The sequence below is a fragment of the Tripterygium wilfordii genome, chromosome 17 (genome assembly GCF_013401445.1).
Source record: "Tripterygium wilfordii isolate XIE 37 chromosome 17, ASM1340144v1, whole genome shotgun sequence".
Taxonomy (NCBI): Eukaryota; Viridiplantae; Streptophyta; class Magnoliopsida; order Celastrales; family Celastraceae; genus Tripterygium; species Tripterygium wilfordii.
The window spans coordinates 349,068-377,048 of record NC_052248.1 but is presented as its reverse complement, the minus strand read 5'-3'; the positions used below and the strand labels follow the sequence as shown (position 1 = coordinate 377,048).

Below are 27,981 nucleotides of genomic sequence, written 5' to 3'. Positions count from 1 at the left end.
TACTATAAATTTTCTAATAGAGAATCACGTACATGATAAGTGATTAAATAACTACGAAGCACAAAGTCAAAGCCCCATGTTGATGGATTATACATTTACACTACCATTGCAGCCATGAATTCCCATGCAAGCAAGGCTTTATTCTATATAAATTCCCCCCCTTGCCTTTACTTCAAGATCCAATCTCATAATTTCGAAGAATTTTAGAATAGATAGTCGGTGAATTAAATCATAAACAATGCACAAACTATGGACTAATACATTTAATTAATTAACTAATGATCTATATATTGGCCCATACTTCTGTTACATGATCATATTCATAAATACACCAGTTTATACATCTTCGATTCAATTGTTCAATCCCTTCATTGATAAAGATCTTAATTTTAACACTTTGGGCGATCAAGATGACGGTTAGAAAAATCTCTCTTCTTCAATACTAGTACATTTTATTTAAAGTATTTGATGATGCTTAATTAATCTTATAATAAAGCATATATATTTTATCAAAACTAATGAATTACTCATTGATATAAACATATCTCAGGTCACAGAGATGAGAGTGCATATGGATTGTGCAGGATGTGAAAGCCGGGTGAAGAGTTCTCTTCAGAAACTAAATGGTACATATATGAAGAGCAATCTTATACGGATCCCAGCGTTTTTAATTTGTCTCAGTTATCTCAAATGCTGAGATGAACGCATACGATTTTATATGGATCTATCATGTGGGGGCGCATGATTTTATATGGATCATGTAGATCCATCTCATTATTTGAAATAGTTGGGACAAAAAACATTGGTATCTTTAGTATTTTTTATGTATTAAAGCCACATTAGTCAAATTGATCGTAACCTTAATTTGTTTCTTTTATGCTTTTGTTCATAATCTGATCAAATTAGGTTTTGATTGCAAATGCAGGTGTGGATGACATTGACATAGACATGGCTATGCAAAAGGTGACAGTCACCGGCTGGGCGGACCAGAAAAAGGTCCTCAAAACTGTCCGGAAAACCGGCCGGAGGGCGGAGCTATGGCAATTACCATACAATCCAGAGCATCAAATTTTGACAAATCAGTATTACAGTCTCCATCAATGTAATGGTCCATTGACATACCATGCACCCCAACCTTCATCTTCTTACAATTACTATAAGCATGGTTATGATAGCAGTGATCCTGGGTATTATCGCTACCCTGCACACTCTACAATCTTTAGCAGTCAGACTGGTTCAGCATTCAGCGATGAGAACCCTCATGGATGTTCTATAATGTGAAGCTATTGAAAAATTAGGCTTGGTTTTCAATGTACTTTCATTTTCTTCCCTTTGTGGTTTGGGAGAGATTGATCAACTGTACTTCAATTTCCTTACGCTCTAATATATTGGCAATTCATTACATTTTCCTTATGGTGTGTTTTTTTTTTTTTTTTCTCCTTTCTTATTATTACCTCATAATAAATTTTTAAATCAGGCATTGTAGTGGCTCTGCCACTGTGTCGTTTGAAAATAAAGTAAAATATTGATTGTGTGACACATCGTATTTTGGACATCTCTGCCACTGTGTCGTTTGAAAATAAAGTAAAATATTGATTGTGTGACACATCGTATTTTGGACATTTGTGATATTAATTTTTGAGATCTCTATTGATCAAATAATGAATCATCTTGATAAAAAGTATCATTCTTTAGGGTCTGATTGGTTACCCTTGTATTATAATGATAAATTGTATTCACATTATATAATAATGTTTAGTTTAATTTTAACTTTTTATTTTTAATAATCACATTATCAATAGCTGACATATGTTATAAAACTTGTAATCACAATACCTGTCAAAATTTCGTATTCTGATTTATATTGTAATTGTATCAACCAAACGAGACCTTAGTGCATTGGGGGTTGGTTATTATGGGTCCTGGGCCACACTGTTTGGACGAGAGAAGTAGTATTGGGCCCCAATTTCATGATTACGAATGGGCCGTAGTAGGTCGGGATTGGACCAGGTCCAAATAAGGCAATACCATTATACCAACCGCGTACTGACTTTCGTGTACCCATGATCGCGATGTTTAACGAAAAAAGACGACGTTTAATTCCATTTTAGCTGCCAAAACGTAATACGTGGCAGGCATTAATTCGCAGCAAAAACCAGGAGTTTGTTTTTTTTTTGTTCCGTGTTTTTTTTTGGGTTTTCTTCTCTCACTGTGGAGCAAGAGCGAGTGTGAATCTGTTTAAGACCACAGAACCCTCACTGTTAAATAGTAAAACACTGACTTACCCTTCTTGCTCAGGGATCGTCGTCGTCTTCATCGGCCATGGCCTACAACGAACGTGACAGCTTCGTCTACCTCGCTAAGCTTTCCGAGCAGGCTGAGCGCTACGATGGTTAGAATCTTGCGATATACGCGTATATGTTTAGTTTTCTGTCTTTATATGCTGATATTCTTTATATGCTGATATGATGTTTTGAAGTTTGATTTCTGAGTTTTTGTTATATTTTGCTGCGGTGATTGATGACGGATTTCCTTCTTTTTTGGTTCGATTAGATGTGTTGAGGTGAATTTGACTTTCTTGAGCTAGTATATTAGCGAGTTTTTGAAAATTTACTTGGATTATTATCATAGACTAGTTGTTTTGACTATGATTTGTCTGTCTGTCATAGTACTTTGATCGATTAACTTTCCTGGAAATTTTACACTGAGAATTAGTTTTTCGTGGAAGTTCGTCTAGAGCCATGTTAACGTTAAGATAATTGGTGGATTTATATTCTCGTGATTGGAAGATTTGGTCGGAATGTCGATATTGTTAATGTTTTTGAGGGAATAAGCAAAGTTAACAAAGTTTACCGTTGTCTGTGTGCTGAATTCACTTCTGGTCCCACTAATTTTGACAGAGATGGTGGATGCAATGAAGAAGGTTGCCAAGCTTGATGTCGAATTGACTGTTGAAGAGAGGAACTTGCTCTCTGTTGGATACAAGAATGTGATTGGGGCTCGCAGGGCCTCGTGGAGGATCCTCTCCTCCATAGAGCAGAAGGAAGAAGCAAAAGGGAATGATGTAAATGCAAAGAGGATCAAGGAGTACAGGCAAAAGGTTGAAGCAGAGCTCTCGAACATTTGTAGTGATATTATGACAGTGGTTGATGAACATCTCATCCCTTCTGCCTCTGCTGGTGAATCAGCAGTCTTCTTCTACAAGATGTGAGCAATTGTTTTTTTTACTAGCCAGTGTTTGCACAATTAGATATATGAATTTAAGTTTTTGGAAGTTACTGATTGCAGGAAGGGAGATTACTACCGTTATCTCGCTGAATTCAAGTCTGGCAATGAGAGGGAAGAGGCAGCTGATAATTCAATGAAAGCATATGAGGTAGCTTTTTTCTTTCCATTTTTATGTGTTTATCTTACTCATTTTTATGAATTGTCTTTTCTCCTTTTATTTGTTGATGATATGTTGTGATGGGTCTCTCATTGAGAATTATATACGTAACTCAAGCCCTTGATATTATGGATCTATTATACTTGGCCAGTGTGCCTCGCTGACAGTCTCGGTGATTGTTCATGATCATGATACTTACGATGTGTATTGAATTTTTTAATCAAACTATGTTACTAACCTGAGTTTAAAAAGCCTCCTGAAAATATGGAATCCAGTGATTTGTAGACGTAGGCACGTAGCCTTGTTCTTGGGTGAACCACGTAAAACTTTTCTCTTGATCTTTATTTTCTGGTCTTGATACTGTCATATTCCAAACACTATTTGCAGACAGCTACAAGGGCTTCAGAGGCTGAATTGCCTCCTACACATCCCATTCGGCTGGGCTTGGCTTTGAATTTCTCTGTCTTCTATTATGAGATAATGAATTCACCTGAAAGGTTTGTTGGGTTTTTTTGAGGGGTGCTAATAGTTTTGAACTCTGTTCTCGTGTATTTCTGACTTGCCAAATCTTATTTGTTTCTACCCTCTTCAGGGCATGCCACCTTGCCAAGCAAGCATTTGACGAAGCAATCGCTGAGCTTGACAACCTCAACGAAGAGTCATACAAAGATAGCACCTTAATTATGCAGCTTCTTAGGGACAACCTAACCTTGTGGACTTCCGACATCCCAGAGGATGGAGGTGATACAGACCTTAGACATTCAGCTAGAGTATAATTTTATAATTGCTTTTGAGGATTGGCCTGGTTGTTACATCAAAATTGGATTCTGGCGGCATTTTTATTGCAGTGCTATTTTAGTTGCATGTTAGTCATCATTTCACATGGATTTGAAACCTGGTTTTATTATAATTGTTTGGAATGTCTGCTTGGATTTGACTGTCTGCGTATATCCTCCTCGTCTTTTTCAAAAAAGAAAATAAATTGAAATGCATGACATGGGGCTCTTAAAGCTTTCCTCGACTGAATTCACCCGTATGATAATTTATTAAATGGTGGCATCATTTTGTTAGGAGATATTGGCATCCATATGAGTGCATAAGTTTAGTTGCAATCTCATAGAAGACAACCTCAATAGAATTGTACGTGCTGATATTAGCTAAATAATAACGTTGCATTGCAAGTTAATTAACTCCAATCCCTTGGCTCCTTTTGATAGCCTGCCCCATATCGCTAACCTTCTTTTTCTTTCTCACTTGTATCCATGTTCTTACGTACATTTTTTAAGTAAACCCTTGGTGATGAACTTATTTTGTTTTAGTTTTTCTTTTTCCTCAACCCATGGAATTAGGTTTATAGTGCCATACCTAGAATCTGAAGAGTTTCCATATCCTTTTTTATTGGAACGAACAATCACTGTGAGTATAAAATCATGTTTCTACAGTTCATTTTGCTCACAAAAAGCTTTAGAAAACACGCTAAGTTAACTTTTAAAGTTAATGATAATTTATGAGAAGTCCAAAACCTAGATTTAATTTGCAATCTGAAAAGAAAACAGTTTCCAAATTTTCTGATTATTGGGCATTTACAAGCCAAGTTGTCTGTCTGCATTTTCCGTGCAAAATATTTTATTTATCCTCTTAAGGGTCTTGGGAAAGAGATATATATTTTAAAGGAGATGTTATAAATTTTCCCACATGAGTATTTTGTCCCATGTTGGGAGTTACTTGTACGAGGGATCCTTTCAAGATATGCGTAGTACACTCCACTTTTTATTGAACCATTAACACTGTTGATCTTGGCATAGTGACTGTTCTTTCTTCCAAGCAATTGTTTTCTTTTGCTTATACCTTCTTGCTGAAACAGAAGATGCCCAGAAGACAAACGGCATTGCAAAGTTTGGTGCAGGAGAGGATGCTGAGGTAGTTTATCATTAATTATTGGCCTTGGTATTAAGATGTTTTGTTTCTTTGCTGATTGTTATCTGGTACTTCTACAGTGAAGCTGATATGGCCTGGGGATTTCCAACTGTCCAGGGAAACAAGGGCCTAATGGGACCTGATAGTCTGTCTTGGTTTTAGTTGAGGATAGAGTTCATTTGGGTTTATTTTGGTGTATGTTTTTATTTCTTAAGTACCATACTTTATTGTGCATTCTCATAGCGTGCGTGTCTGTGAACATTCTTGGCGCTATTAAGAGTCATTCCTGTTATAGTGGATGGATTGTAGAGCATTGGCATGATTGCCAAGGGTCGTTCATACTTTGAGATTTAAATGTCACACCTCTTGAGGAGGAATTCTGTTTGTCCGGTCTTCCTCTTTAATTAAAACCTGAATCTCATATTATTTGGTTGCTTGTCTTCTTTCTTCATCCTCTCTACCGCAGTGATTATCTTCTTCATTTCTGCATCTGCCTGGGTGATGATGACTAGTCACCATGAGGTAAAGCTGATTTGTGAACTTTTTTTTTAATAAAAAGAGAGTTGTGTTTAGCATGTTGTACTGCAAGGTTATGGATAGGATGCGAGCTACGGATGCATTTCCTATTTCGGAGGGCATTTGAAGCCAGTGCATTCCAATGTGCGAGAGCGAGACTATGAGTCCAGTGCACAGACCCGTATTCTAAGCAGAGCAATTTGATTGAGTTGTTTGTCAATGCCTTTTGGGTTAGTCTGAAAGGACTTGGATACTTTAGCTTGGCTTTAGATTATTTTTTTTAAGTGCTAGTTAACGTAGCTTTGTGCATTGAGTGTCATTTTCCATCACATATCAAGTTTCTGGTATATGACAAATTTTAAGGTTGCCATTCTCCACCACTAGTAAATGTATGATTCAGCTTCTCCTGGCTGCTACTTATCAAGATCTATTTTGCTATTTTTGTAGCAAATATGTATAATTGATAGATGGTTGTCGTGACAAATTGATGGTGCCTGTATTAGGCTTCACTTTTAGGCCAAGTTTGGTAGGAAAGTTGACATTAGTTAGAGAGGGGATGGTTTGAGATGGTTATCATAAATCTTACATATTTTTTTACGAGAACCTTCCTCAATTGTTAACTAACAAGTTTAGTCAGATATCTAAAACACAATAAATAGAGTATCATTTTTATGGACAAAATTCTCTGTTTTTTTTTTTATCCAATTTCGACACTTTTAACATCGTTTTGGTACGGAAAAGACCCTCCTCCCAAACTTAATTTTATTGAGTTTGGTAATTTACTGAGATGGTGACATTGCCTTGCACATTTTTGAACTTGAATATGTATTGTCTTATCCCACCATGATGGTCAAAATTCTTTGAATTTGCCATTTTTGTTGGCATAAATTCAAACATAATAAAATCAACTTTCATTGAACTATCATAACCTTCCTTCTATTGGCTATAATAAGTCTAAACAAGAATCTGTTCTCTGTCTCTCACATATGAAAAGCTTCCACTTGCCCATTTGCAATTGCAATCTCTATTTCTTTAGAAAGACGAAAAATAATAATAATCTTATTTGAAAATTCGAACCCGTGAAATATTTCTATAAAACTTTTATTTCTGCCTTGTTTCTATTGGTCATTCACCAATATTAGGTAAACAGGCTGTGATCGAAAAGTTTTCTCAATTCATGTATATTATGAACCGAACCGAATAATTGGCTCGACAACGAAAAAGAAGAATTGAAGTGGGTTTTGGCTTTTAAACGCTTTCTTCTTTTTCGACTGAGAGTCAATGGCGAACAGCAATCTTCCTCGAAGAATTATCAAGGTAACAGCCATGATCTCTCTATCTTGATCTCGCCTATTTTGGTTCCCGTATCATTAAGTTGGTTTGATTTTTGATTTTTGTGTTATTTATTGCCCAGGAAACGCAGAGGCTTCTCAGTGAACCCGGTCTCTCTCTTTCTCTCTATATTCGTCTTCTCTCGATGTTTTAGTTTTGGTTGTTTACTGATTTTATGGCCGTCGTTGCTTCGCTATGTAGTTTTAGCGGATGAATTTTGTCGACTTTGATTTAAGCTTCGCCTAGTGTGATTTTGAAATCGTAGCATAGACTGGAGATTTAGGTATTGTTGAAGTCATAAACAAGAAAAATTGAACGAACTGCACACTCTCGTGAGAGGAGGGAAGGGGTTAGAGGGCTAGCTGATATGCTGAGATCCTCGGGTCCCAAAATTTCCTTGTCACGCGAAATATTTTGTGTGTTTTAGCCTTCTACCAACGAGAGAGGTTCTGATTCATGAACTGCAGATATGTATTTTAGTGTCATTGTGACTTCTCATGATTTTAAATCGCCAGTGTTCCCTTTTCAGTATCTTTAGGTCACTACAGTTGTGACTTTTCATTATTTTTTTTTCATATGTTGTTTGAGTTGTTCATTGATCATATAGATTAGTTGCATAGAAATGTAGGGTATAGAAGCACTTTCAATACAAATTAATTTGCCTTGTGGCTATCGCATTTATATCCACGTTTTAAACATCTTAGTTTCACCGTGCTTATTAGATTCTAAAGATGAATTGTATTCTTTAAATGCAGCGCCAGGAATTAGTGCTTCTCCTTCAGAAGACAATATGCGGTACTTTAATGTAATGATCCTTGGTCCGTCCCAGTCTCCATATGAAGGTAACTAACTAACAACTTTGACTCCTACGTCGAAGAACTGAAAAGATTGTCTGTTCATTGAATGCACCAATGAGTAATTACTGTTGTGACTTACTAGTAAACGTTATTTTCATTGTCTACAAGTAAGTGCTCTTGGATTTGTAGATTTGGGATGTTTGGCAATGAGACTGTTGATGATAGGTATGGTGATGAATTTCTCATGGAAGTTTTTTAGATACTGTGGATTTTTTAGAATAACTTGAAGTGAAAGGCAAAGGTGAGTTGGATATGTATATTGGAGGAAAAAAATTTGTAGCGGATATTCTTATGGTTTTCTATAGGATTGTTTGGAAAGATCAGAATGAAAGTGCTTTTGAGAGACAAAAGCCTTCCTTAGGAGATCTGAAGACTTGATGGCTTAGTTGTTTATCTACTTGATGCATTATCGCGTTTTATTGAGAATTTGTGATACATATCAAAACTGGGAAAGACATTATAATGTTTCCTATTACCTGGCAGGCATTGGACAATCAGGGGTGGTAAGGTTGTGCCACTGCACATAAAAACGATTTTCCTTGAGACACTTAAAATTAATCTGAAACACTAGGTAGCAGGACATTGAAAGATCAAACTAATTATCAGATTTCATTCCTTTGTCAGTTGTCCTGCAAATATGGTAAGATGGTCTTCTTAGGTTGAGTTGCATTGGACATATTTATTGTGATACTTTGTCATTGAATTAAGAATTTTCCTTTTAAGGATATATATAGCATCTCTTATTTTCATGTTATTATGCTTTATAGCTGGATAGAGCAGTTTTCTTTGGTTTACCGTAAATGTATGTTGTTGGGAGAGTTTGAATCTCTTTTGGAATGTGATTTGCTTGATTGGTGGTGCCTGGTGTATACCTTGTTGTGACCATGTCTGTCATGAGCCACATGTCAACAAGGTTTTTTCCCCAGGGGAGTAGGGGACAGTGTGTCTGCTGGAGGAATTATGATAGTTTTTTACTTTTTGACTCGCCAATGACTAATCTATGTAGAATTTTTTTATGATCATATTTTATATCCTTATCTGATGAAGCAGTTTTTGTTTCTCGTGCCTTCACTAGTTGGATTATATGATGACATGATTTTTTTTTCACATTTGTTTAGGAGGGGTTTTCAAGTTGGAACTATTTTTGCCTGAGGAATACCCAATGGCAGCTCCCAAGGTACCCTGAAGCTCCTGTCAATTTTTTTTCCTTCACACATTATAATTATTGGTTGAACACCCGCTAATCAGTAGTTAACTGCGAATGTTTGCGGAAATCAAGACTATTTTGTAGATTGTTTCAGATAGTTTCTTTGTTCGAAGATGCACTTCCAGAATCATTTCCATGTATATTATACCTGTCCAATTGAAGACAGAGAGGAAGTAGAATGTTAATAAATGGCAGTCATGATAATTTGTCCAAATTACCTTTCTTATCTTTGTTTTTTTTTCAGCTTCACACGACTAGCATTACTTTTAACCATGGTTCTCTAACCTTCATTATTTCCTCCCTAAAAGGTTGCTTGAAGCTTACACTCCTTTTATTTATTTGGTTTTTCTGAGTAAGAACTGTTCTATTATACAAAGTGGTCGATTTGAAACTCTTATTCCCATCATATCCATTTCGCCAATTAACAGATTGCTAAAAGGGGATCAGATTTAATAGAAATGGCTGTCAAGTTTATATTTTTATGCAAAAGAGGAATCAGTAATCGAGGAATTATGTTTCCCTATTTAAATTCATGGTGGTGTTATTGATTATACCCGTAAGGAACCGATGATTGGTTACGTGTTAGGGACTTTTTAGCTTGACTGTTAATCAGCCATCATCCTATTGCTCTGCTGGACAGTCACACGGTTTTAGTTTAACTACTGGTTTTCCATCACAATCTTCATTTTTATTCATGCTTTCGGCACACTCATATTGAACGTCTATAATCTTTTGTTTCATCTATTTAGTTGAACCTCTATAATCTTTTGTTTAATCTATTTAGTTGCTTTCTTCTCAATATACCTGCTTATAAATGTCAAAAAGAAGCTAAGATTCTCAATGTACATGCTTATACATGAGTTGCGGCTACTGAATATTATTATGACATAAAAACTTATTATGATTTACCATATCTTTGTTTATTTGATGTCTAACACATGACGTTGACTTCTGGCCCCGCTTTTGTTGTCCTATTCTATATTTACTTGTTTCAGGTTCGCTTCTTGACCAAAATTTATCATCCCAACATTGATAAGGCAAGTTGTATTTGTTGCATTTCCATATATCTTGCTTTCAAAATGTTGTTTGTTTTTCCTTAGTCAATTGTCCTTTTGCAGCTTGGAAGAATATGCCTTGATATTCTGAAAGATAAATGGAGCCCTGCCCTCCAAATCCGAACAGTCTTGTTAAGGTGACGTTCTGTATCTCGCAATCACACAACATTTGATCACAATAACAAAGAATTTTAAATTGAAGTTCAAAATTGTTTATGGTTGTCTGGTTAGTATTAAAGCATCTTATCAGACTGGGTCTTATATGATCTTGTATAAACTGCATATCAAGCATTGGATATACTAAAAGCCTGTGTTTCAGTTGTATTACTTGGAGCAACATGAATTGAAAGTAATGAGCATATTGCATGATTTGTTGACTCAGCATCCAAGCACTGTTGAGCGCTCCAAACCCTGATGATCCACTCTCGGAGAACATTGCAAAACATTGGAAGACCAATGAAGCTGAGGCTGTGGAAACAGGTTCTCTTATAATTTGACTTCTTGTGCATTTTCATACGTCCTCAGCCGTCCATCCTTCATGCTTGTTATTACTTAGACGTCTAATTTGTTCTTTTGCATTGACTCTATTCCCTGAAAATTACTCATATATTTAATCTGATCGATATGTTAAGCCCATAAATATTTTCTACTTTCTAGGCTCACAATTGTGTTTTACTGATTTATATTTCTTAACTGAATCTTGCAGCCAAGGAATGGACTCGTTTGTACGCTACTGGTGCATGATAATGAGAGTGTTGGTTTCTCACAAGTATCATTTCTGCTACATATCAATGCCAGAGCAAGTGTCTATGTTGGGTCTAAAATTAGAAACGAAAAAGAACAAAAAAAAATGAAAGACAAATTGTCGAAGTTCAATATTTCTGGAGTAGACATTGTCGAAGTTATGCTGGAGTTGTAATTTTGTCTAACAGTTCAAAACTGCTGGCTGATAATGGTTTTCATCTCTTGAAAGACCATCCTTTGAGAATTGTATGATAAATGCGTGTTTAATTAGCTCCGTCTGTGTGCCCTTTCAAGCAGTTTGACATGCTGAGAATGTGTTCCATCTCATGGTGTTGAATTTTTATTTTTTTGAACCGATTAGGCGATAACTCAATAGGCGTGTCTTTTGGAAAGTGTTTACACACACTTACTTATATAGAACTTATTTATATAAACTTGCACGCTGTCCTATAGTTGTTTTTGTGAAGACCCTCCTCTTTTCTTTTTTGGGTCTTAAATTCAATTAGATATTAACGTAAATAAACCATAATTGTGCAGCCCTACTCCTAAATAACGTGTCCTTTTACTAACGGTAAAAAATTCAAGGGAATTGACAAGGGCTGGGGGGTACATTCCATGCAAAGCGAAGAATGTTTCCAACCTTATCCTCTTGAACGATGGGGGTGTATTCAATTAAGCAAATCAGAAATGTACGAAACTAGAAGTCTCTCAAGAACAACCACCATAGAAGATGCCACAGGGCAGTACGTACAAAAAGGTAATTCCTAGCTACAAAACAGCGTTGCAACTAGAAAAACACATAAGAAATAAGACCTTGCACCAGATCAAAATCGCAGATCCATTCCAAATGCCCGGCAATATTGAAAATAAAAGTAGCAAGAAACACTTTCAGTGCTGAACGAGAAACGATCAAGGAAAGAATTCTTACCCGTTGAATTCAACTTGATCCAAGAGATACAAATCTTTGCTGCTTCTCTTCGTCTTTGGCCTCAGTTTCCCTGCTTGCTTAGTTAAGTTTCCAGAAGCCTGATGTGATGATGAAGCAACTGCAGCAGATCCATCAACGCCACTGCCAGCAACTATCGATTGCAAGTGTGGAGGATCGATACCTTGGGGAATGGAATTCCGAGCGTAAGAGTAAGAGACGTTATGTGCTTTCCACGAGCTTAGGGTTTGGATCGAAGACACACAGCATTCTTGCCACTTGATCTCGTTGAGGTCTGCAATTGCGTCCTCTAGAGAGATGAATCCGTACGGCGAGATGTTTTCTTCAAGTGTGGAGCGACATGGAGCGATTAGATCGATCGTTTCCAGGGCTTCAGTTAAATGCATCTGTAGATAGACCTGATTAGAACCTTGTTTGCAAAGATAAGCAGGACAAATATGATTATACGAATCACAACAAAAATTCACAAAAACATTGGCTGAGTTCGAGCTAAACAGCATCCAATGTATGATTCGTTAGCAACTCATAGAAGTTGAGACTTGAGAGAGAGAGGATATGTTTGGTCGCTCTAGAAAAACCAGGAAAAACAAGAGAAAATTCATGGAAGCAAACAGATTCCTAAAGTGAAGTGAAAACGGATGGCCATATGAATTTCTGAAAGCAACAGAGTAAGAGAAGCAGAAACTACGTAACATCAATAATAACTAATGAAAGTTTCTGGTTTCCTTCTTTTTTTTCTCGGAAACCGAACAGAGAATGGAAGTCTGATATCACCTTGGGTTTGTGCAGCTTCCTGAACCCGTGCATCCATATGATCTGAAATAACAACATCGAAACAACACAATCAGAAGCCGATGAACTTGAATTCGCGAGCTGAAATTCGAAAACTAGATCTAACCTGATTGAGCTGAATTACGGTTAGATTGGTTTGCTTGTGAGAGCGAAGGAAGTTGAGGTAGTCTTCCAGAGAGATCTCTTTTCGCGCTCTCATTTTTTGCGCTCTGTGTTTCAAACTCTTTGAATACCGTGAGGCCAGTCACTGTTTTTGGCATTTATAGTTGAGGCTTGACATGCGATGGAGAATTAGAGTTAGAGGTCATCGAGCGCGTCCTGAGTTTGTTATACGGTTAGTTGCCACGTCAGCAGCCTTTTTTTGAGCTCACTCTTTTACGCGTATATAAGAATTTGAAACTCACGTACATTTTGGACCTTGAGAGCCCATATCACATGGGCCTAAAATTGGACTTACAAGGCAAGTTGTGGGTGGCCCATTCTTGCTAACAAAAGTACAAAACCATGGCTTGTCAATTGGATCTAAACACTTGCCTTTCATCATTACCGGCCTGTTGTGGAACTTCACCATACGGCCCTATCCCTATAACCTCTGCTCCGATATCATGTAGACATTTTCGACCTAGGAGAGAGTCTATATTAGACCGTTCAAAAATAATGGCTTACAAGGCAAATGAATAGTGGGGTCAACGTAAATATAATCAATATTATCATGACAATAAAGCATGAGCTTTACCCGCTGAATACAATGACACCCTGTGCACAGTACATCCACAGAGCCGTTAACATGACCATCTCTTTGGTTATGTTTGCCAAGCATTTTGGTTTCCAATGAGAATCTTGAGGAAGTTCCCAGTGCCTCATATGGCTCTATCCTAATAATCCATGCCCACCAACCATGAAACTTCATATTCAAAACCTATAAGGCCTGCAAGCTACATACCCTGCCATAATTTGTCACACCACCTTGGACCTCATCTTTAGGAACGAGACAGTACCCGTCTTTTGAGATCTTTTTTGGTCACTTCAGACAAGAATGGCTGAATGGGTAACATTTGTCCGTACAATGGGTAATGTCCAACTTTGACATGTACATAAAAAGAAATATGTTGCATATAAAGTTTTTCTTCTAAATGATAAAAAGGAATGGAATGGCAACTTATTTGAAACAAATCCAAAGATGGAGTGATAATTTGAAGAATATGAATTGAAAAAGAAAAATCTACCTCTGCCATTGCTTCTCTGCTTTGAAAGTCTAAAAACTATTTGTGTAGTGGATTATGTAATAGGTAAAACTTATAATCTTGCGACGACCTGACGACTGAAGGTGAACACTCAGGTACTGTCAACTCCGTGGATTTGGGGTGGGATAGAATGTGCATTTATAGGCAATAACTCCTGACTGAATCTTCCAAGAACTGATGACTAGGGCAAATCATCTCCTTCACCTTGTTTCCATTCCTGTAAATCTTAAATGCTGGAACATCTCGTATGCTCTCCACTTTTACTAATGCTGAGATTTCATCCACATCAACCTTCAAAATAATTACAAAATGGAAACTGGTTAAAGAAAATAGCTAAGGATTCCATAATACAAGTTTACATATATACTACTTGCGCCAAAGATCAGTCCAATTCCATTTCATTCACAATGCCATCAAAGGTTGGTTCTTCATCATGTAAAAGAAATTAAGGAACAGAGTTAAGTCGAATCAGGTAAACTTACGCAAAACCATTTCAAGTATTGCGTAGGTGAAACGAAAGTATCAATTCAGGGAAAATAAGGGCATTAAGTTACATACCTTAAAGAAACTAACAGATGGATACCGAATAGATAGTATATTTAAGAATGGAGATATATCTTGGCATTGTTCATTTGATGCCACTTTAAACTGAACTATTGAAACACCTGGAAGTTTGAAGTTCTCGCTTAGCAAATGAAGCGGAAGGAAGAAATAAATGGATAGTTCTATATCAAGACATATGCATCAAGCTCACCAGATGACGATATTGCAGCTTTAAACTTATCTATGGTACGAATTTCCTCTACTTCACCACAAACTTTCATGTTATTCACATCCACTCCACAAGTTTTCTTCGATGCAATTTGTGCACGTCGTAATGATCCAGTGACCTCGTTGTCTCCAGGAAGCTCCTTCCTCAAGACCTCGTAATCTCTCACAGCTTCTGCCCAATGTTCAAGCTATAGTCCCACAAAATAAAGAGGGGCAAAAAGTTACATAAGCATCAGCTCATAAAAACATAGAAAATGAGTGTAGGTAGACAAGCAGAACAAATCATACAATTGGAAATTCACCTTTTCGTTTGAGACTGCCCTCCGAAGAAGTGCCTTGGTGTAGTTGTGATGGATTCTAAGGGCTTGATCACAATCCTCTATTGATTTCTCCCACATTCCGAGCTTAGACCAACAAACAGCTCTATTGCAATAAAGCACAGAGTTAAAAATATCATATTTGAGGCCTTCCCCATATGCTGAGCATGCTTCAGCATATCTTCCAGCATTGAACAGATCATTGCCACTGGTACGGGCTATCGCCACCATTTTAACATTGTTCAACACCTTTGCGATTTCTATATTGCTGTAATCGATTTGCCAGGCCTTCTCAGCCGCTGAAACTGCATTCTCAAATCTGCACCATATCATAATTGCATTCTCACAACACTAGAAAAAAATTGCAAATTGGAGATTGGGTTTCATGATTGAGACCTCACCTTCCAAGTGCCATCTCAACCTGGGCTCGGACATATAGCACATAAGCTTCGGGAACCATGCCAAAGAACTTGGTCTGTGCCGGAGGATAGGGTTCAAGTTTTGGAATGTTTGATAAAGTGGACTCTGCCTCTTCAATTTGATGAAGCTTCAAAAAGGCTTCAGCTTTGCAAGCAACAATCTGTAGATAAAATTCCAATAAGTTCAGACAATCCGAGATTAAAAATAGGAGTCAGAGCCAGTTGCATACCTGAGGAGAATAATCCGCACCAATTGTAATGGCTGCATCACCTTCCCTCATGTCACTCTTCCAATCCCCAATCTTCCTCGCATCAGCACATCGTTTCAGATGTTTCTCCAAAGACTGTAACTTATGCAGCTCTTCTGTATCTGGCTGTTGCCCATGAAAACAGAAATGGCGTCGTGCATCTTCTACCCAACCCAACCTAAATAGAAAGGAATCACAATCACTAGTTATGAACTGTACAATGTGAAACACCTTGAGAAAAATACAAGATACTTTGCATAATCACAAACGCTCAATGCAAAAAAGCTTATAAATAACTCAAAAAACTTATGATGAATCAAAGAATATCCAGACAGACAGATACTGAAACTATTGAATAAAGTAGCTTGAAGCACATAGATCCTGTCATCACTAGGTTCAGTGATAAATAGAACGAAATCTTTCAACAAAACCAGTAATTTGGGAAGAGAACGTCGAAACAGCACAGACCGATCTAATTCTTTCAAGAAACTGGAATACGAGAGCAAAACAGAAGAAGAGAGAATCACCAACTCACCTGAGATAAAGAGAGCCCAATCTCTGGTGTGCCCTGCCATAAGAAGGGTCCAACTTTACCGCCTCCTCACACTCCCTCACGGCCTCACCCAACCTCCCAAGAGCCGTTAATGCCGCCGCCCTATTGCTCCTGTATGTCGCGTTCTCTGGGAAGAGCAATATTGTCTTATCATACAAGGCCAATGCTTCTACAAAGTCTCCCTTTTTGTACATCTCGTTCCCTGCTCTCTTCAACTCCTCTGCATCGCCTCCTAAATTTCCTCCACTCCCCAATTTAGCTCTGCCGCCGCCGCCACGTATTATGCTGCCATGTCCGTAGTTCCCTGTGCCCGTACCCAACGTGTCCGTCCTGCTTTGGAGCCGACTCGCCAAGCCAGTCTTCAGGATCTTGCCAGATGGGCAAATGTTGCCACTAGGCAGTAAATTAGCGCCCGAATTTGCGTGAGCCGAAGTGGCGCCACTACAATGGCTGCCGCTAACGACACCGAAGCTTGAACCCGAATAGATCAACGGGGCTCCCGCAGAGACGGATCTCCGATGACCCGGTTTCAAATTGCGGGTATTCGCGCCGGATCGGGAAGCTTCGGGTGCTGCTGGACTGGTTTCAGACATGCCCGAGAGCTCCCCAAAATGGGTTATTGCGCCATCGTCGGGTCGTTTGGGCAATTGGGTGTTATTGCTGGATTTTCCTGAGACTGAAACGGACGAGCCCGAGCTGCTGCCGGAGCTGGTAACGCCATTGTTGACCGAAGCACGAGTCTTTAATGTAGATACCGGTGAACCACCCAGATCGAGTTCTCTATAGTCCGGTCTGTTCTTTTCATATACATTGTTGTCGTCCTCCTCCAGCTTGCAACTCAGTGAGCTGCGGAATCGAAGGGCTAAAGAATCGTACGTTGTTTCATCCTCTGCGGACGTTTCAGTACGTAACATTTTTCCGATGTTAATTTTTTTTGTCTCTTCAACCTTCCTTTCTTTCTCACCTTGTATCAAAAATGAGCTTAAGCCAAAACTGCAAGAAATGAAAGTAGAACCGGAGAATTTTAGATGAAGATATGCAGAGAGAGAATAGATAAAGATCTCGTGAAGAATCAAAGAAGAATAGATGTCCTCTCTGGATTTCTTGTTTGCTTCACGAGAGACACCTCTTCATCTCCATACCACTCTGTCTCTACTCTCTACGGCTCTCACTTACTCATCTTTCAAAGTCGACCTATTTCTAAAGTTTTTGTTACTACACTTGCGGTCAAAGTAGATGTCATTGATTGGGCTTGTTTGGGAATGTTGTGAGGTGTGATGCTATGAGTTATAAAACTGTGGTGTTGTAAGGTGAGTCGAAACGTAAAAAGTTGTTTGACGCATCACTTTTAAAATTGTGGTGCGGTGCGATGAGGTGCGTTTGACGTATCTAAATTACGGTTATATTAGATGACTAATAATATTAATATAAAATCACTTAAGGTTTACATTGTACATTAATCTAAAATAAAATAATTGACCTTATTTGATTACGTATGACAATTCAACATATATTGTAAGCGTTTGGGAGTGTTGTGAGATGTGGTGAGGTAAAAAGCTGTGGTGCTGTGAGGTGAATTGGAACGCAAAAACTGTTTGACGTGTCACAAAAGACTATAGTGCTGTGAGGTGCTGCCAAACTCATACAATATATCACAACTTCAAATGCCTTATGCCATGTCACTCTTGAGTGTATTTGGATGAATTTTGTGATCTTTGAAGCATTGATGGATCTTGCTATGGACATTCTTTCCAATTGAGTTGTTCCTATCTTGAAAATTGTTTTGTCCATTGGGCCTTTGTGAATATGGAACACTTGATTGTGGGGTATGAAATATGACTTGACTTTGGCATTTGTGGTTGTTTGAGATCAATTTGATTCTAAGTAGCACTACTTGAGCAATGAAAAAGAGAAAAAAAATATATATAGAAAAGAGAAAAGAAATAGAAAAGAGAAGAAATTGTATTTATAAATAAATGGTTTCTTTCATAAGTTTTCTGCTGAGTAACCGGGCCTCTTGCCTAGCAAGCAATGAGTTTCGCGTAAAAAGGTAGGAAATGAATGTTAGAGTACCTTGGTGACTAGTTTAACCTCGTAGCCTTTTTGACTTGGGTAATTAGATCCGTTGGGGTGTCTTAACACCTAGTGCCCTAAGCCAACTGGATTGGGAGTCATTGGTCGAAAGCTCGTTACATGAGTCATTAAGAAAGCTTAAGGAGGTTGAACATTGCACAAGTCACCTTTGAGAAGAAAAAGAAAGGAAAAAAAAATGTGAATAAGAATGAAGTTTGAATAAATGCTCATTGTATTTGTTTTTTGATTCTTATTGTTCTTGGAAGACTACATGGCCATTGTTTAGGTCACTTTGAAGCCAAATATCAAGTGAAATCCATTATGTGCATCAATTCTTGAATTTATAAGCAAAGTGGATGAGATAAGATTCTTGAAGGAATGCTTTTATTGGTTTGAATGTCCTAATGTTTGGTTTGTTAGTGTGGATAGGGTTGCAATTGTGAGTTCATTTTATACTCTTGTTGATGGCATGAATTTTGGCATTGAAGTTGTTTAATGTTTGTGTGTATCATTCTGGTAAACCCTCAGGAGACACAACTCCTCCTACTAGGGGCACCTAGGGGTTTAAAGGCTTGTGGCACATGCTAAGTGTCATCGTGAGCCCTACGAAAGTGACATAGATTAGTTGCTTATTTAGAGTAGGTCTTAGTTGTTTTATTTTTCATTTGAGCTTAACAGAAAATACTCTTTCCCTCCTTTATTCATTCTCAATTTGCTCGAGGACGAGCAAAGGTTAAGTGTGGGGGTGTTTGATGTGCCAAATATATTCATACATTTGCACATCCTTTACACATAAGTTCATCCCATTTTGAGTTGATTAAGAGTTGATATTGCCTAAGAAAACTATATTTGTATATTGTAGGTGCTAAGGCAAAAAATGGAGGAAAAGAGTGCAAAATGAAGATTTGAACTCCAGAACTGATTTCCGATCGATCAGAGCCATTCCCGATCAATCGGACCTGCCAAAACACTAAAAAACTCGTGGAGGCAGATTGTATTTCTGATCGATCGGAACAGTGTCCGATCGATCGGAGGTACTATTCACAGCACGCGCAGTTTCGCGAAAAAGTTCCGAATTCACGTGTTTTTAAGCCAAAACGACCCCAACTTGTTTTGAAAACGACATAAGAGTTTGGGGAAGTATAAAAGGGCATAAAATAGGGTTTTGGGGGAGTTTTTGGAGCTGAATTTCATTCTACCACCATTGGAGAGCTTGGAGGCCACCATTGGAGCTTGGAGAAGAAGAGGGTGTACAAGAGGGTTTTCTCTCTCCTTTTCTATCCTAGTTTCTATGGTTGATTTCCTTTGTTTAATGATGTATTTTGCTTCCATGAGTGGCTAGATTTCTTACTAGGGTCTTAATGTAACCAAACCTTGAAGATTCAATAAACTTGGTTTCCTTATTTCTTGATTTCTCTCTCTCTATTGATTGTCTATGGGTGTGATTAATGCTTTTGAATGTTTGGCCATCATTCAATTGATTTGCTGCCTAGATTGAGACCGGAAGGAGATATCTAGGGTTTGCCTCAAGCCATAGATGACATAGGGTGCATGAACCATAGGAATATAGGTTTGTGGCTTATGCAATCGCTAAATGATTTCCATAATTCTTAAAGGGTTTTTGATATATTAATCCGATTGTTAGGAATAACAGGGATTTATGTTGAAAATACGTTTGATGTATCTAGGAATAGAACATTGAATAGGTTAGGAAATCGATTGTCATTATAAAGAGAGGAATTAGGGATTAAGAGACCAAGGGAATTGAATTGGATAGGTGAGGTGACATTAAGTACCCTAGTGCTTTCCATCCTTGACTTCACACTTGTGTTTGATTTGTCTTTGTTCTTTTTAATTAATTTAGTTAAAAATCAAAACAAACCGCAAAATCGTTCCCCAATTTGCATAGTTGTTACTAGTTTGACATTGATCTTGATTGCCAACACATCCCTAGTGGAAACGATAATTTACTCATCTCTTTATTACTTGTACGATTTGTGCGCTTGCAATTAAATCCATATCATAAGCGTTTGGGAGTGCTGTGAGATGTGGTGAGGTGCTGTGAGGTAAAAAGTTGTGGTGCTGTGAGGTGAATTGGAACGCAAAAACTGTTTAACGTGTCACAAAAAACTATGGTACTGTGAGGTGCTGCCAAACTCATACAATATATCACAACTTCATAAACATTAAATAATGACATTCAATTTTAGTAATAGTGTAAATGAATTAAACCCTATCTAATATGTATCATCAACCTCTAATTGTTACACAATCCAACCTCAAACACTACAAATTAATATTCGATTTATTCTTTCTTGAAGCGTCAAAAAAATATGTTGGCATACGAAAGTGACTGAACATTTGCTTATATAATACTCGATTAGGTTATGCTAATAAAATGCGAGATAAATTCTTAACTCTTAACACAAATAACTGGTCAAAAAAAACTTGAGTCAACACCAATAACTATGAGAAATCAATTTGGTTTTCCATAATAGACATCTCTCCATTAATTTCAACTAGAGGCTACATGGTGTTGTGGTCTTTAAATAGAAATAACAAACTAGGGTTTGTAAGTTTCATTAAGACAATATTACTACTTTTATGCATGTACTTGTATATAGGTATTGATAATAATAGCCTCCACTACAAGGTGTTTATCCCAACAAAATCCAAATCGAGGCATTCAATTCCCCTTTTGAAGGTTGTGCTGGGACATTGGGGCTAATGCTTCGAGGCCTACACTCTCCATATGGAGTAATTAGGTTGCTAATTATGTGTGCTTACATGTAACTTTATTTAATTAAACATTTCCCTCTTCACGCCCTTCCATAGATTCTGTACTTGCCTATGTTTTTACGAGGATGACTCTTCTCTGTTAAATTACTAACTCACCCCAACCCCCTAGTTCCGTAAATTAATCTTTTTTTTTTTTTTTTTTGAACCTTAAATCGAGCTAATTAATTTGTAATTTGTAATTTGATTGCCTTTTCTTTCCTAAAAACTATATCGGGGTATTTTAGTATTTTTCGATCTTAACATGGTTATTGTCAAGAATGTGCTCAAGAAGAGTTGAAACATTTCCTAATTTGGAATTAATACTATGTAATTGATTTTTTTTGCTTGGAGAAAACCCAACACAATTATTCTCAGGAACAAATCAAATATTCGTTTATATAAAATAAAATTCACAATTACTTCAATTAGACAACCAACCCTAATATTCTAATGGTTAATGCTAATGGAATCCCATGTTTCCTATTATAATATTTTTAAGGATTATGATGGGCCGATGTAGATAAACAATGGCCTACCCTAACATATGCAAAGCTCTCTCTATATTGAACCTTAGAAATAATGTACAGTGAAGTGTCCTGCTCATGAATTTTTAGTTCATCAATCTTAATTTACTCTGCACAGCAATCCATGCATGTGAAAATAAGACTCCTAACTCCGCTTTGAAAGTGATCCGAAAGCCCACAAGATTAAAAAAAAGATCTAGATAATACTCCTAATTGGTTCAAAATTCTCAACCTTGACGACATGTATTTTTCTTAGGCTTAGAGATATAACCAACTGAGCTATTGCTTTGTGGTTATGAAAATTTTACTGTTGTACCTTCTACTATGAATGCATTTTAACATATAGAGATGTTTATATAACGGAACCAATTAGTTCTTTCATCTTTTACATTGACAGGGTCAAAGTTACCCATAGCAAGTGTGCATGTGATGAAAAGTTTCAGCCAGATTAAGTTAATTCTATAATACTGAAACTAAGTATTTGAAGAAATCAGCTACAAGTATGGAAGTCAAGTCGGAATGCTTTAAACATTCACGAATATTAAGCAAATTAAGCCTCCCCCGACCACAACTCCAAAACAGCATGCATTGAAGTAGGACAATACTTGACCTATATATATATATATATATATATAACTAGTTCCAGAGTTATCCTACCACTTCAACACTTCCTTGCAACAACAAGAATCATTGTCTCGACAACCTTTGCTGATACAAATGGAATACTTGAGAAACATGTGTTTGGTTTTGATCTTGATTTTGGGAACCTGGGCTTCTCTCGCCGGGTCTCGCACTCTCCAAGATACATCCATGCTTGAGCAATACCAACAATGGATGTCTCAGCATGGACGAGTGTATAAAACTGATGCGGAGAAGGAGCAACGCTTCAAGATTTTCAGCGAAAACGTAGCTCGTATTGAAGCTTTCAACATGGCTGGAAACAAATCTTACAGGCTTGGCATCAATCAGTTTGCAGATCTCACAAATGAAGAGTTTAGGACATCAAGAAACAGATTCAGAGGTCATTTGGTGTCCTCCAAGGATGTTGTTTCATTCAAGTATCAGAATGTCACTGCAATTCCATCTGCAATGGACTGGAGAAGGAAAGGAGCTGTAACGCCTGTCAAGAATCAAGACAAATGTGGTACGTACATATATATATATATATACAATCAAAATTTTATGTGAATTTATACGATACATGAAATTAATCGTCTTCTCGATCATTTCTTGGATTGAAATAATGCAGGATGTTGCTGGGCTTTTTCGGCTGTTGCAGCAGTGGAAGGGATTACTAAGCTTAGAACTGAAAAACTGATCTCTCTTTCTGAGCAAGAGTTGGTGGATTGTGACGTCAAGGGTGAGGATAAAGGTTGCAACGGTGGATTAATGGACGATGCCTTCAAGTTCATCATCAAAAACCATGGTCTCACCACCGAAAGAAACTATCCTTACAAGGGAGCTGATGGCAAATGCAACACCAGAAGGGCAGCCAACCCCGCTGTCAAGATAAAAGGTTATCAAAACGTTCCTGCAAACAATGAGAATGCATTGCTGAATGCTGTCGCCCACCAACCAGTCTCCGTAGCCATTGATGCCGGAGGCTTTGAGTTTCAATTTTACTTTGGTGGAATCTTCAAAGGAGTCTGTGGGAATCAATTAAACCATGGAGTGGCTGCTGTGGGTTATGGGGTCACCGAGGACGGAACCAAGTACTGGCTGGTGAAGAACTCATGGGGACCAGAATGGGGTGAGAAAGGCTACATAAGGATGCAAAGAGATGTGGGACATGAGGGAGGCCTATGTGGCATTGCTATGATGGCCTCTTATCCTACTGCTTAGAATTCAATCTCTTCTATATGCCTTTTGATCTCAGTAGAGTCAAGAGTATAGCTGCTAATGTAGAGAAAAGCTTGTTTTCCAAATTCATTTGAATAAGATGGCCTCCAATTTTCAATCCAGTAGTGCTGATTTAAAATCAAACACAAGAAAAACGGCGAAGACAAGAAATCACTAGTACTGATACAGAGCCTACCAGGAATGATTATAAAACAAAAAAAAAAAGAAAAGAAAAAGCGGAGAGTATGACAGATATCAAAAACTCTTACCATTACTGCCATTATTCATGGTTCAAAACCTTCTTCCCAGTTTCCAACTTAACTAAAGACAGAGGGGCTTCAGAGCAAAAGACACGCAATTTGTCACGTTACAAATACAACTGGATAAACTGGACCCATAGTTTTGTAAGCTACGGCATTCAAGAAAACTACATTCTCCATGGTAAAGCATAGTATGATTAGCTCAAGCTAAAGGTTTTTAATGACCTTTAACCGCTGGATTGACGCAACTCAGGACGCACGAAATCAGCATCAGGGGGAACTGATATGTCCACTGTAGGTCTCAACTGGGCACAGACTTCAATGGCTCCATGCACCTGATCTGATAAGAAGTTGCTAATGAGATCACCGTTAACAGGGGTACCACTGTCCACAGCCACCATGGCTTGTTGGGTAAGGATGTAATCGAAGCGTGGAGCCCATTTCCTCGATCCCAATCTTGCTGTTGTTGAGCAGTTGTCGACCATAAAAGAAAGCCCACGAGCATGCATAAAAGGATTCAAAGAGTCCACCGACTCGATCACACTTTCATTGATGATCTCAGAATATGAATGACCTTTCTTTCTTAAGATCTCAATCTGATATAGAAACAGAAAACGAAAACTCAGGCAGGAGTAAAAAACAAATATTTTTTTTTAACTTCAACATGCACAAACCTTCTTGTTCCAACCAATTCTTAGAGGGAATTCTTTCTTACGACAGGGATTTCCATTCCTATGGCTCAAGGTGAACTGCTTAGTTCTTCAAAAAGGTTACAACATTTTGTGCCCCTTATAATTTATAACTGCCTGGTTATTCCAATTTCAAATTTAATTAAGCCCAAATGATTTCGAAAACCCCCAGAAACTGGTGAAAGAGTCCGGAGATGTACATCATTTTTTAGCACTAACAAAATAATTACATTAGAAGTCACCAAGTGGCTACATCATTTATGTAGTGTATGTTTACTTAGCATCACAATACCCTTTTAGTTGTTTACCAGAGACAGTCCAACATACCTGGGCCATCATTAGCGCCACATAGACTCCAGCTGTGAAGGGGTGCAATGGCCCCAGATCACCTGCTGGCCGTACTGATCTGACTCGTTCACCAACTTTCCACATTCTTGTCTGATCGATCTTCCCCATTGGAAAGGCTGGAAGACCATCCTTTTCCTGTAAGAGAAAGGTATAATCCAAGTAAGCAGCCAACATTTCGTAAGATTTATGATCTAGAGGCAAGATAAAGACAATCTGTATATATCAAGCAATGAGCAATCCAAATAGTACAATACTATCAGTAGCAAGAAACAACAGGACACTAATGGAAACCAGAGCAAGACATACATAAAAGCGGCGCCCTGCTAGTACAACACTGCGGATCTCACTACCACAAGCTACATCTTCATAGCACTCGTACAAGATGTCCATGAGTGGATAATATGATGCACTGTACGCAATCTCAAAATCCCTCTTCCCCTCTTCTGACAAGGAATTGTAAACAGCCAACATGCCCTGTTGGGGAAACACACATGATTAAGAAACCCGGGAGAAGTAACATGCAATGAGACAAAATCATAGAATTTGATCATAACGCAACCTGAGTTGAGATGGTCCTTGATATATTTCCCGTTATGCATTCAACAGTGTTCTTGTAAGCCGTTTCTTCACTCATTCCATGTTCAGTGAATCTTCTGAATAATGACTCCACAATTCCATGAACAGCACCAAGTAAAATGCCTACAGAAAATACCAGTGTAGGTAATGAGTCAGATTCAATCACTAAATACAGGGGTAGGGGGGGGGGGGGGGGCCCGCCCCCAAGATGGCATGGAGAGCTACACTCACCCCGCTCCCCAAAGATGTCACTCTTGTACTCCTGCTCCAGTGTAGTCGCAAATGTAAAAGGAGAACCAAGGGCCACCGACCACCCCAAGGCAACATCTGTAGCTCTACCATCTACATCCTGTATGCAATGTCAATATTCACCATCTTAGATCTAGTGCAAAGAGCCCAAGAATATTTGAGGGATATTGGGAAAGAGTGAGCAGAGAGAGGAAGGGGAGAGACGGAAAGAGAAACCTGGTGGACAGCAAAACTGGCATTGATTCCCGCACCATTGATCTCTTTGCCTTGAACGTAAAGCCTCCTCACAGATGGACCCATTCCCTTGGGACACACAGCGATAACACTAATATTCTTCGGGAAATCCAGTCCTATTGACTGTAAATGCCCAAGAAGAAATCCATGAGAAAGCCCAAGTATGCTTTTCGGCTTCATGTGGGAAAATATTTTTTCATAGTTATCAGCCTGCAGCACCAAAAAAAGAATTATCACAAAATTAAAAACCATTGAAAAAGGAAAATGGAAAATTGAATATAACTAGTGAGTAACTCTGACTGGACGAATGGAACTTCACAGCAAGAGACGAAGGCATGGAGAAAAAGTACAGAACTTATTACCTTGAAAAGTAGCCAATGTATTCAAGAGGGAAAAATTGAAGTACATAACCAACCAACCTGTGCAGCATCAGAGATCAACAGCAACACAAGATCACTGCCAGAAACAGTTTCCCAGATGTCACCCAAAGTCCCATTTTCTTCAGTAAAACCAGCAGCACGAGCATCAGCAAATGAACGAGAGCCCTTTCTTAGTCCAATCTAAGTCAAGAAAAGCACCCACAATAAATAAATATATAATCACATAAATTGATCAACCAAGTATAAGCAAGATGCCAAATTGCTAAAGACTCGGAAACAAAACAAAAATGTCCAACTGTGTGCACACTGCACATGTGTACATATATTTTAAAAAGGAAAAGAAAAAAAATATACCTTCACAACAACATCGGACTTAGCCTCAGCGAGAGAATCCCTTAAGTTCTGGGCTTGAGCAGGTCCCTAAAGCAACTCAAAAACAATCATATTCAAGGGGAACATGAACGCTACTCAATGAAAAGACTATTAGGTGTTACAGTAAGAATTAGAAGTCCATACAGCTACTTTTAGAAATTGGCATACATATTATCCCCTACTCATAATTCATAAGTTCTATATTTAGTCACGAAGACTAGATTGTTTTTTCCCCAAAAAGAGTTATTAAAATACTAATTCAACCAGAAACCATAATTAATGGGCTTGTTTGTTACACAATCCCTCGCATAAAGTTATTGGATCAGTTGATTGAGCTGGTAGAAATAAAGAGACAACGTACTTAATTACAAAATCAGAGCAAAGCCACAAAACTGAATTAGAACCAAAAGGAACAACTCAATATAAGGCCATGAATGTAAACATCCAAAAACCATAGTTAAGACATTCACCTGGGAACCCCAACCAATAACTCCAATCTGCTTAATCCCCTTCAATGCATCTGGCAGCAAAGGGAATAAATCCCTCCCTCCCCTCACAATGTACTGAAATTAATCACTAAAAATCATTAACAAATATACTTTATAGAAAGATCTAAAATTTACAGGAGAACAATATGTTAAGCAAAAAGAAATACACTAGGCTAAATGTAATAGCTTAAAGGAAAGTGAAAGTAACTTTTTTTAGTCTTTTAACAATATCATATCATACAAAGAAAAGGCCGAAAATTTCCAGTTCTGTTCTCCTCATCTCGGATATACTGTACATAGGCATACCTCGTCATGACCGGAAAGGGTGACCTTCTCTTTCTTAAATACAGAGGTCTCGAAGTCCAGCGAAGTCAATGGCTTCACGGAAGCAGGTACAGACACCATGAGAGCCGATCCGTTTCCCCCTCCAACGCAGTGGCTTGCTCTCAGTGGTTTCAAGGCCCTGGAACTCGAGGCAAGGGACCTCAAACTGACGGCACCAAGACTGGCTGGGCCTTTTAAGGCCTTGGATTTGGATGATGAAGATCGAGCAATAGAGATGGCAGGAGAGATAGAAGAGGTTGCTGCCGTCATTTAAGTCGGTACCAGAGGATATGACGGAAGCGGAGGAGAAGTGTTGGTACGGTTTTTATAGTGACGTTGGGCCATGGGCCAGCATTTCGGCCTTGTAGCGAGGAGGGACTGATCGAGTCCGGGCTCTTTAGTCTTTACATAGTTAAACAACAACAAGATTGGCATTGGGCCATGGACCGGCCTCTTTACATAGTTTATGAATTGACCCCCTCAAATTACATCTTTAACCCCCCTTAAATAAATGCCTAACCTGGTAGTTTTGCCATAAATAATT

At 38.1% G+C, this 27,981-nt stretch overlaps 7 protein-coding genes across 9 annotated transcripts; 4 read left to right on the top strand and 3 right to left on the bottom strand.

The window, feature by feature from the left end:
* The first annotated feature begins 547 nt into the window (after window positions 1-547).
* LOC119981735 (heavy metal-associated isoprenylated plant protein 28) lies at window positions 548-1,281 on the top strand. Its single transcript, XM_038824848.1, has 2 exons — window positions 548-626; window positions 926-1,281. The coding sequence occupies exons 1-2, from the start codon at window positions 560-562 to the stop codon at window positions 1,279-1,281; spliced, it is 423 nt and encodes a 140-aa protein (XP_038680776.1). The 5' UTR covers window positions 548-559.
* A 909-nt stretch (window positions 1,282-2,190) lies between these two features.
* LOC119982238 (14-3-3-like protein D) lies at window positions 2,191-5,738 on the top strand. Of its 2 annotated transcripts, none has more exons than XM_038825509.1 (7): window positions 2,191-2,392; window positions 2,901-3,207; window positions 3,289-3,376; window positions 3,773-3,882; window positions 3,978-4,126; window positions 5,253-5,305; window positions 5,383-5,738. In XM_038825509.1, the coding sequence occupies exons 1-7, from the start codon at window positions 2,323-2,325 to the stop codon at window positions 5,383-5,385; spliced, it is 780 nt and encodes a 259-aa protein (XP_038681437.1). In that variant the 5' UTR covers window positions 2,191-2,322; the 3' UTR covers window positions 5,386-5,738. The 2 variants fall into 2 exon arrangements, with proteins under 2 accessions (XP_038681437.1, XP_038681436.1); XM_038825508.1 differs by having other exon boundaries at window positions 2,193-2,392; window positions 5,250-5,305.
* A 1,258-nt stretch (window positions 5,739-6,996) lies between these two features.
* LOC119982240 (ubiquitin-conjugating enzyme E2 36-like) lies at window positions 6,997-11,285 on the top strand. The gene is made up of 8 exons (XM_038825511.1): window positions 6,997-7,135; window positions 7,233-7,260; window positions 7,906-7,992; window positions 9,126-9,184; window positions 10,210-10,251; window positions 10,333-10,406; window positions 10,652-10,749; window positions 10,976-11,285. The coding sequence occupies exons 1-8, from the start codon at window positions 7,100-7,102 to the stop codon at window positions 11,011-11,013; spliced, it is 462 nt and encodes a 153-aa protein (XP_038681439.1). The 5' UTR covers window positions 6,997-7,099; the 3' UTR covers window positions 11,014-11,285.
* Window positions 11,286-11,721: 436 nt separating this feature from the next.
* Window positions 11,722-13,045, bottom strand: LOC119982239. The gene is made up of 3 exons (XM_038825510.1): window positions 12,858-13,045; window positions 12,734-12,775; window positions 11,722-12,345 (listed from the first exon to the last, which is right to left on the bottom strand). The coding sequence occupies exons 1-3, from the start codon at window positions 12,948-12,950 to the stop codon at window positions 11,938-11,940; spliced, it is 543 nt and encodes a 180-aa protein (XP_038681438.1). The 5' UTR covers window positions 12,951-13,045; the 3' UTR covers window positions 11,722-11,937.
* Window positions 13,046-13,860: 815 nt separating this feature from the next.
* Window positions 13,861-17,483, bottom strand: LOC119982412 (inactive TPR repeat-containing thioredoxin TTL3-like). 2 transcript variants are annotated; one of them, XM_038825771.1, is made up of 7 exons: window positions 16,286-17,482; window positions 15,733-15,928; window positions 15,485-15,663; window positions 15,069-15,402; window positions 14,750-14,954; window positions 14,554-14,660; window positions 13,861-14,286 (listed from the first exon to the last, which is right to left on the bottom strand). In XM_038825771.1, exons 1-7 carry the CDS (start codon window positions 17,215-17,217, stop codon window positions 14,134-14,136), a joined length of 2,106 nt encoding a protein of 701 aa, XP_038681699.1. In that variant the 5' UTR covers window positions 17,218-17,482; the 3' UTR covers window positions 13,861-14,133. The 2 variants fall into 2 exon arrangements, with proteins under 2 accessions (XP_038681699.1, XP_038681700.1); XM_038825772.1 differs by lacking the exon at window positions 14,554-14,660 and having other exon boundaries at window positions 14,155-14,286; window positions 16,286-17,483.
* A 4,842-nt stretch (window positions 17,484-22,325) lies between these two features.
* Window positions 22,326-23,623, top strand: LOC119982414 (senescence-specific cysteine protease SAG39-like). The gene is made up of 2 exons (XM_038825774.1): window positions 22,326-22,822; window positions 22,928-23,623. Exons 1-2 carry the CDS (start codon window positions 22,396-22,398, stop codon window positions 23,518-23,520), a joined length of 1,020 nt encoding a protein of 339 aa, XP_038681702.1. The 5' UTR covers window positions 22,326-22,395; the 3' UTR covers window positions 23,521-23,623.
* Window positions 23,624-23,768: 145 nt separating this feature from the next.
* On the bottom strand, window positions 23,769-27,738 carry LOC119982413 (ketol-acid reductoisomerase, chloroplastic-like). Its single transcript, XM_038825773.1, has 10 exons — window positions 27,420-27,738; window positions 27,096-27,188; window positions 26,608-26,673; window positions 26,293-26,433; window positions 25,856-26,083; window positions 25,622-25,739; window positions 25,374-25,513; window positions 25,121-25,288; window positions 24,794-24,949; window positions 23,769-24,373 (listed from the first exon to the last, which is right to left on the bottom strand). The coding sequence occupies exons 1-10, from the start codon at window positions 27,705-27,707 to the stop codon at window positions 24,005-24,007; spliced, it is 1,767 nt and encodes a 588-aa protein (XP_038681701.1). The 5' UTR covers window positions 27,708-27,738; the 3' UTR covers window positions 23,769-24,004.
* Between the last annotated feature and the right edge of the window lie 243 nt (window positions 27,739-27,981).

Coding starts and splice junctions, on each gene's coding strand:
- LOC119981735 (XM_038824848.1), top strand. CDS start 560: ATGAGAGTGCATATGGATTGTGCAGGATGTGAAAGCCGGGTGAAGAGT. Junction 627..925: donor TTCTCTTCAGAAACTAAATG/GTACATATATGA, acceptor TTGCAAATGCAG/GTGTGGATGACATTGACATA.
- LOC119982238 (XM_038825508.1), top strand. CDS start 2,323: ATGGCCTACAACGAACGTGACAGCTTCGTCTACCTCGCTAAGCTTTCC. Junction 2,393..2,900: donor GCAGGCTGAGCGCTACGATG/GTTAGAATCTTG, acceptor TAATTTTGACAG/AGATGGTGGATGCAATGAAG. Junction 3,377..3,772: donor ATTCAATGAAAGCATATGAG/GTAGCTTTTTTC, acceptor CACTATTTGCAG/ACAGCTACAAGGGCTTCAGA.
- LOC119982240 (XM_038825511.1), top strand. CDS start 7,100: ATGGCGAACAGCAATCTTCCTCGAAGAATTATCAAG. Junction 7,136..7,232: donor TTCCTCGAAGAATTATCAAG/GTAACAGCCATG, acceptor TTTATTGCCCAG/GAAACGCAGAGGCTTCTCAG. Junction 10,252..10,332: donor ATCATCCCAACATTGATAAG/GCAAGTTGTATT, acceptor GTCCTTTTGCAG/CTTGGAAGAATATGCCTTGA.
- LOC119982239 (XM_038825510.1), bottom strand. CDS start 12,950: ATGAGAGCGCGAAAAGAGATCTCTCTGGAAGACTACCTCAACTTCCTT. Junction 12,776..12,857: donor CCGTAATTCAGCTCAATCAG/GTTAGATCTAGT, acceptor TTGTTATTTCAG/ATCATATGGATGCACGGGTT. Junction 12,346..12,733: donor GGAAGCTGCACAAACCCAAG/GTGATATCAGAC, acceptor GTCTATCTACAG/ATGCATTTAACTGAAGCCCT.
- LOC119982412 (XM_038825771.1), bottom strand. CDS start 17,217: ATGTTACGTACTGAAACGTCCGCAGAGGATGAAACAACGTACGATTCT. Junction 14,955..15,068: donor GGGCAGTCTCAAACGAAAAG/GTGAATTTCCAA, acceptor GTGGGACTATAG/CTTGAACATTGGGCAGAAGC. Junction 14,661..14,749: donor AGCTGCAATATCGTCATCTG/GTGAGCTTGATG, acceptor TCAAACTTCCAG/GTGTTTCAATAGTTCAGTTT.
- LOC119982414 (XM_038825774.1), top strand. CDS start 22,396: ATGGAATACTTGAGAAACATGTGTTTGGTTTTGATCTTGATTTTGGGA. Junction 22,823..22,927: donor CAAGAATCAAGACAAATGTG/GTACGTACATAT, acceptor GAAATAATGCAG/GATGTTGCTGGGCTTTTTCG.
- LOC119982413 (XM_038825773.1), bottom strand. CDS start 27,707: ATGACGGCAGCAACCTCTTCTATCTCTCCTGCCATCTCTATTGCTCGA. Junction 24,950..25,120: donor TAGCAGGGCGCCGCTTTTAT/GTATGTCTTGCT, acceptor TTTCTCTTACAG/GAAAAGGATGGTCTTCCAGC. Junction 24,374..24,793: donor TGGCGCTAATGATGGCCCAG/GTATGTTGGACT, acceptor TTTCTATATCAG/ATTGAGATCTTAAGAAAGAA.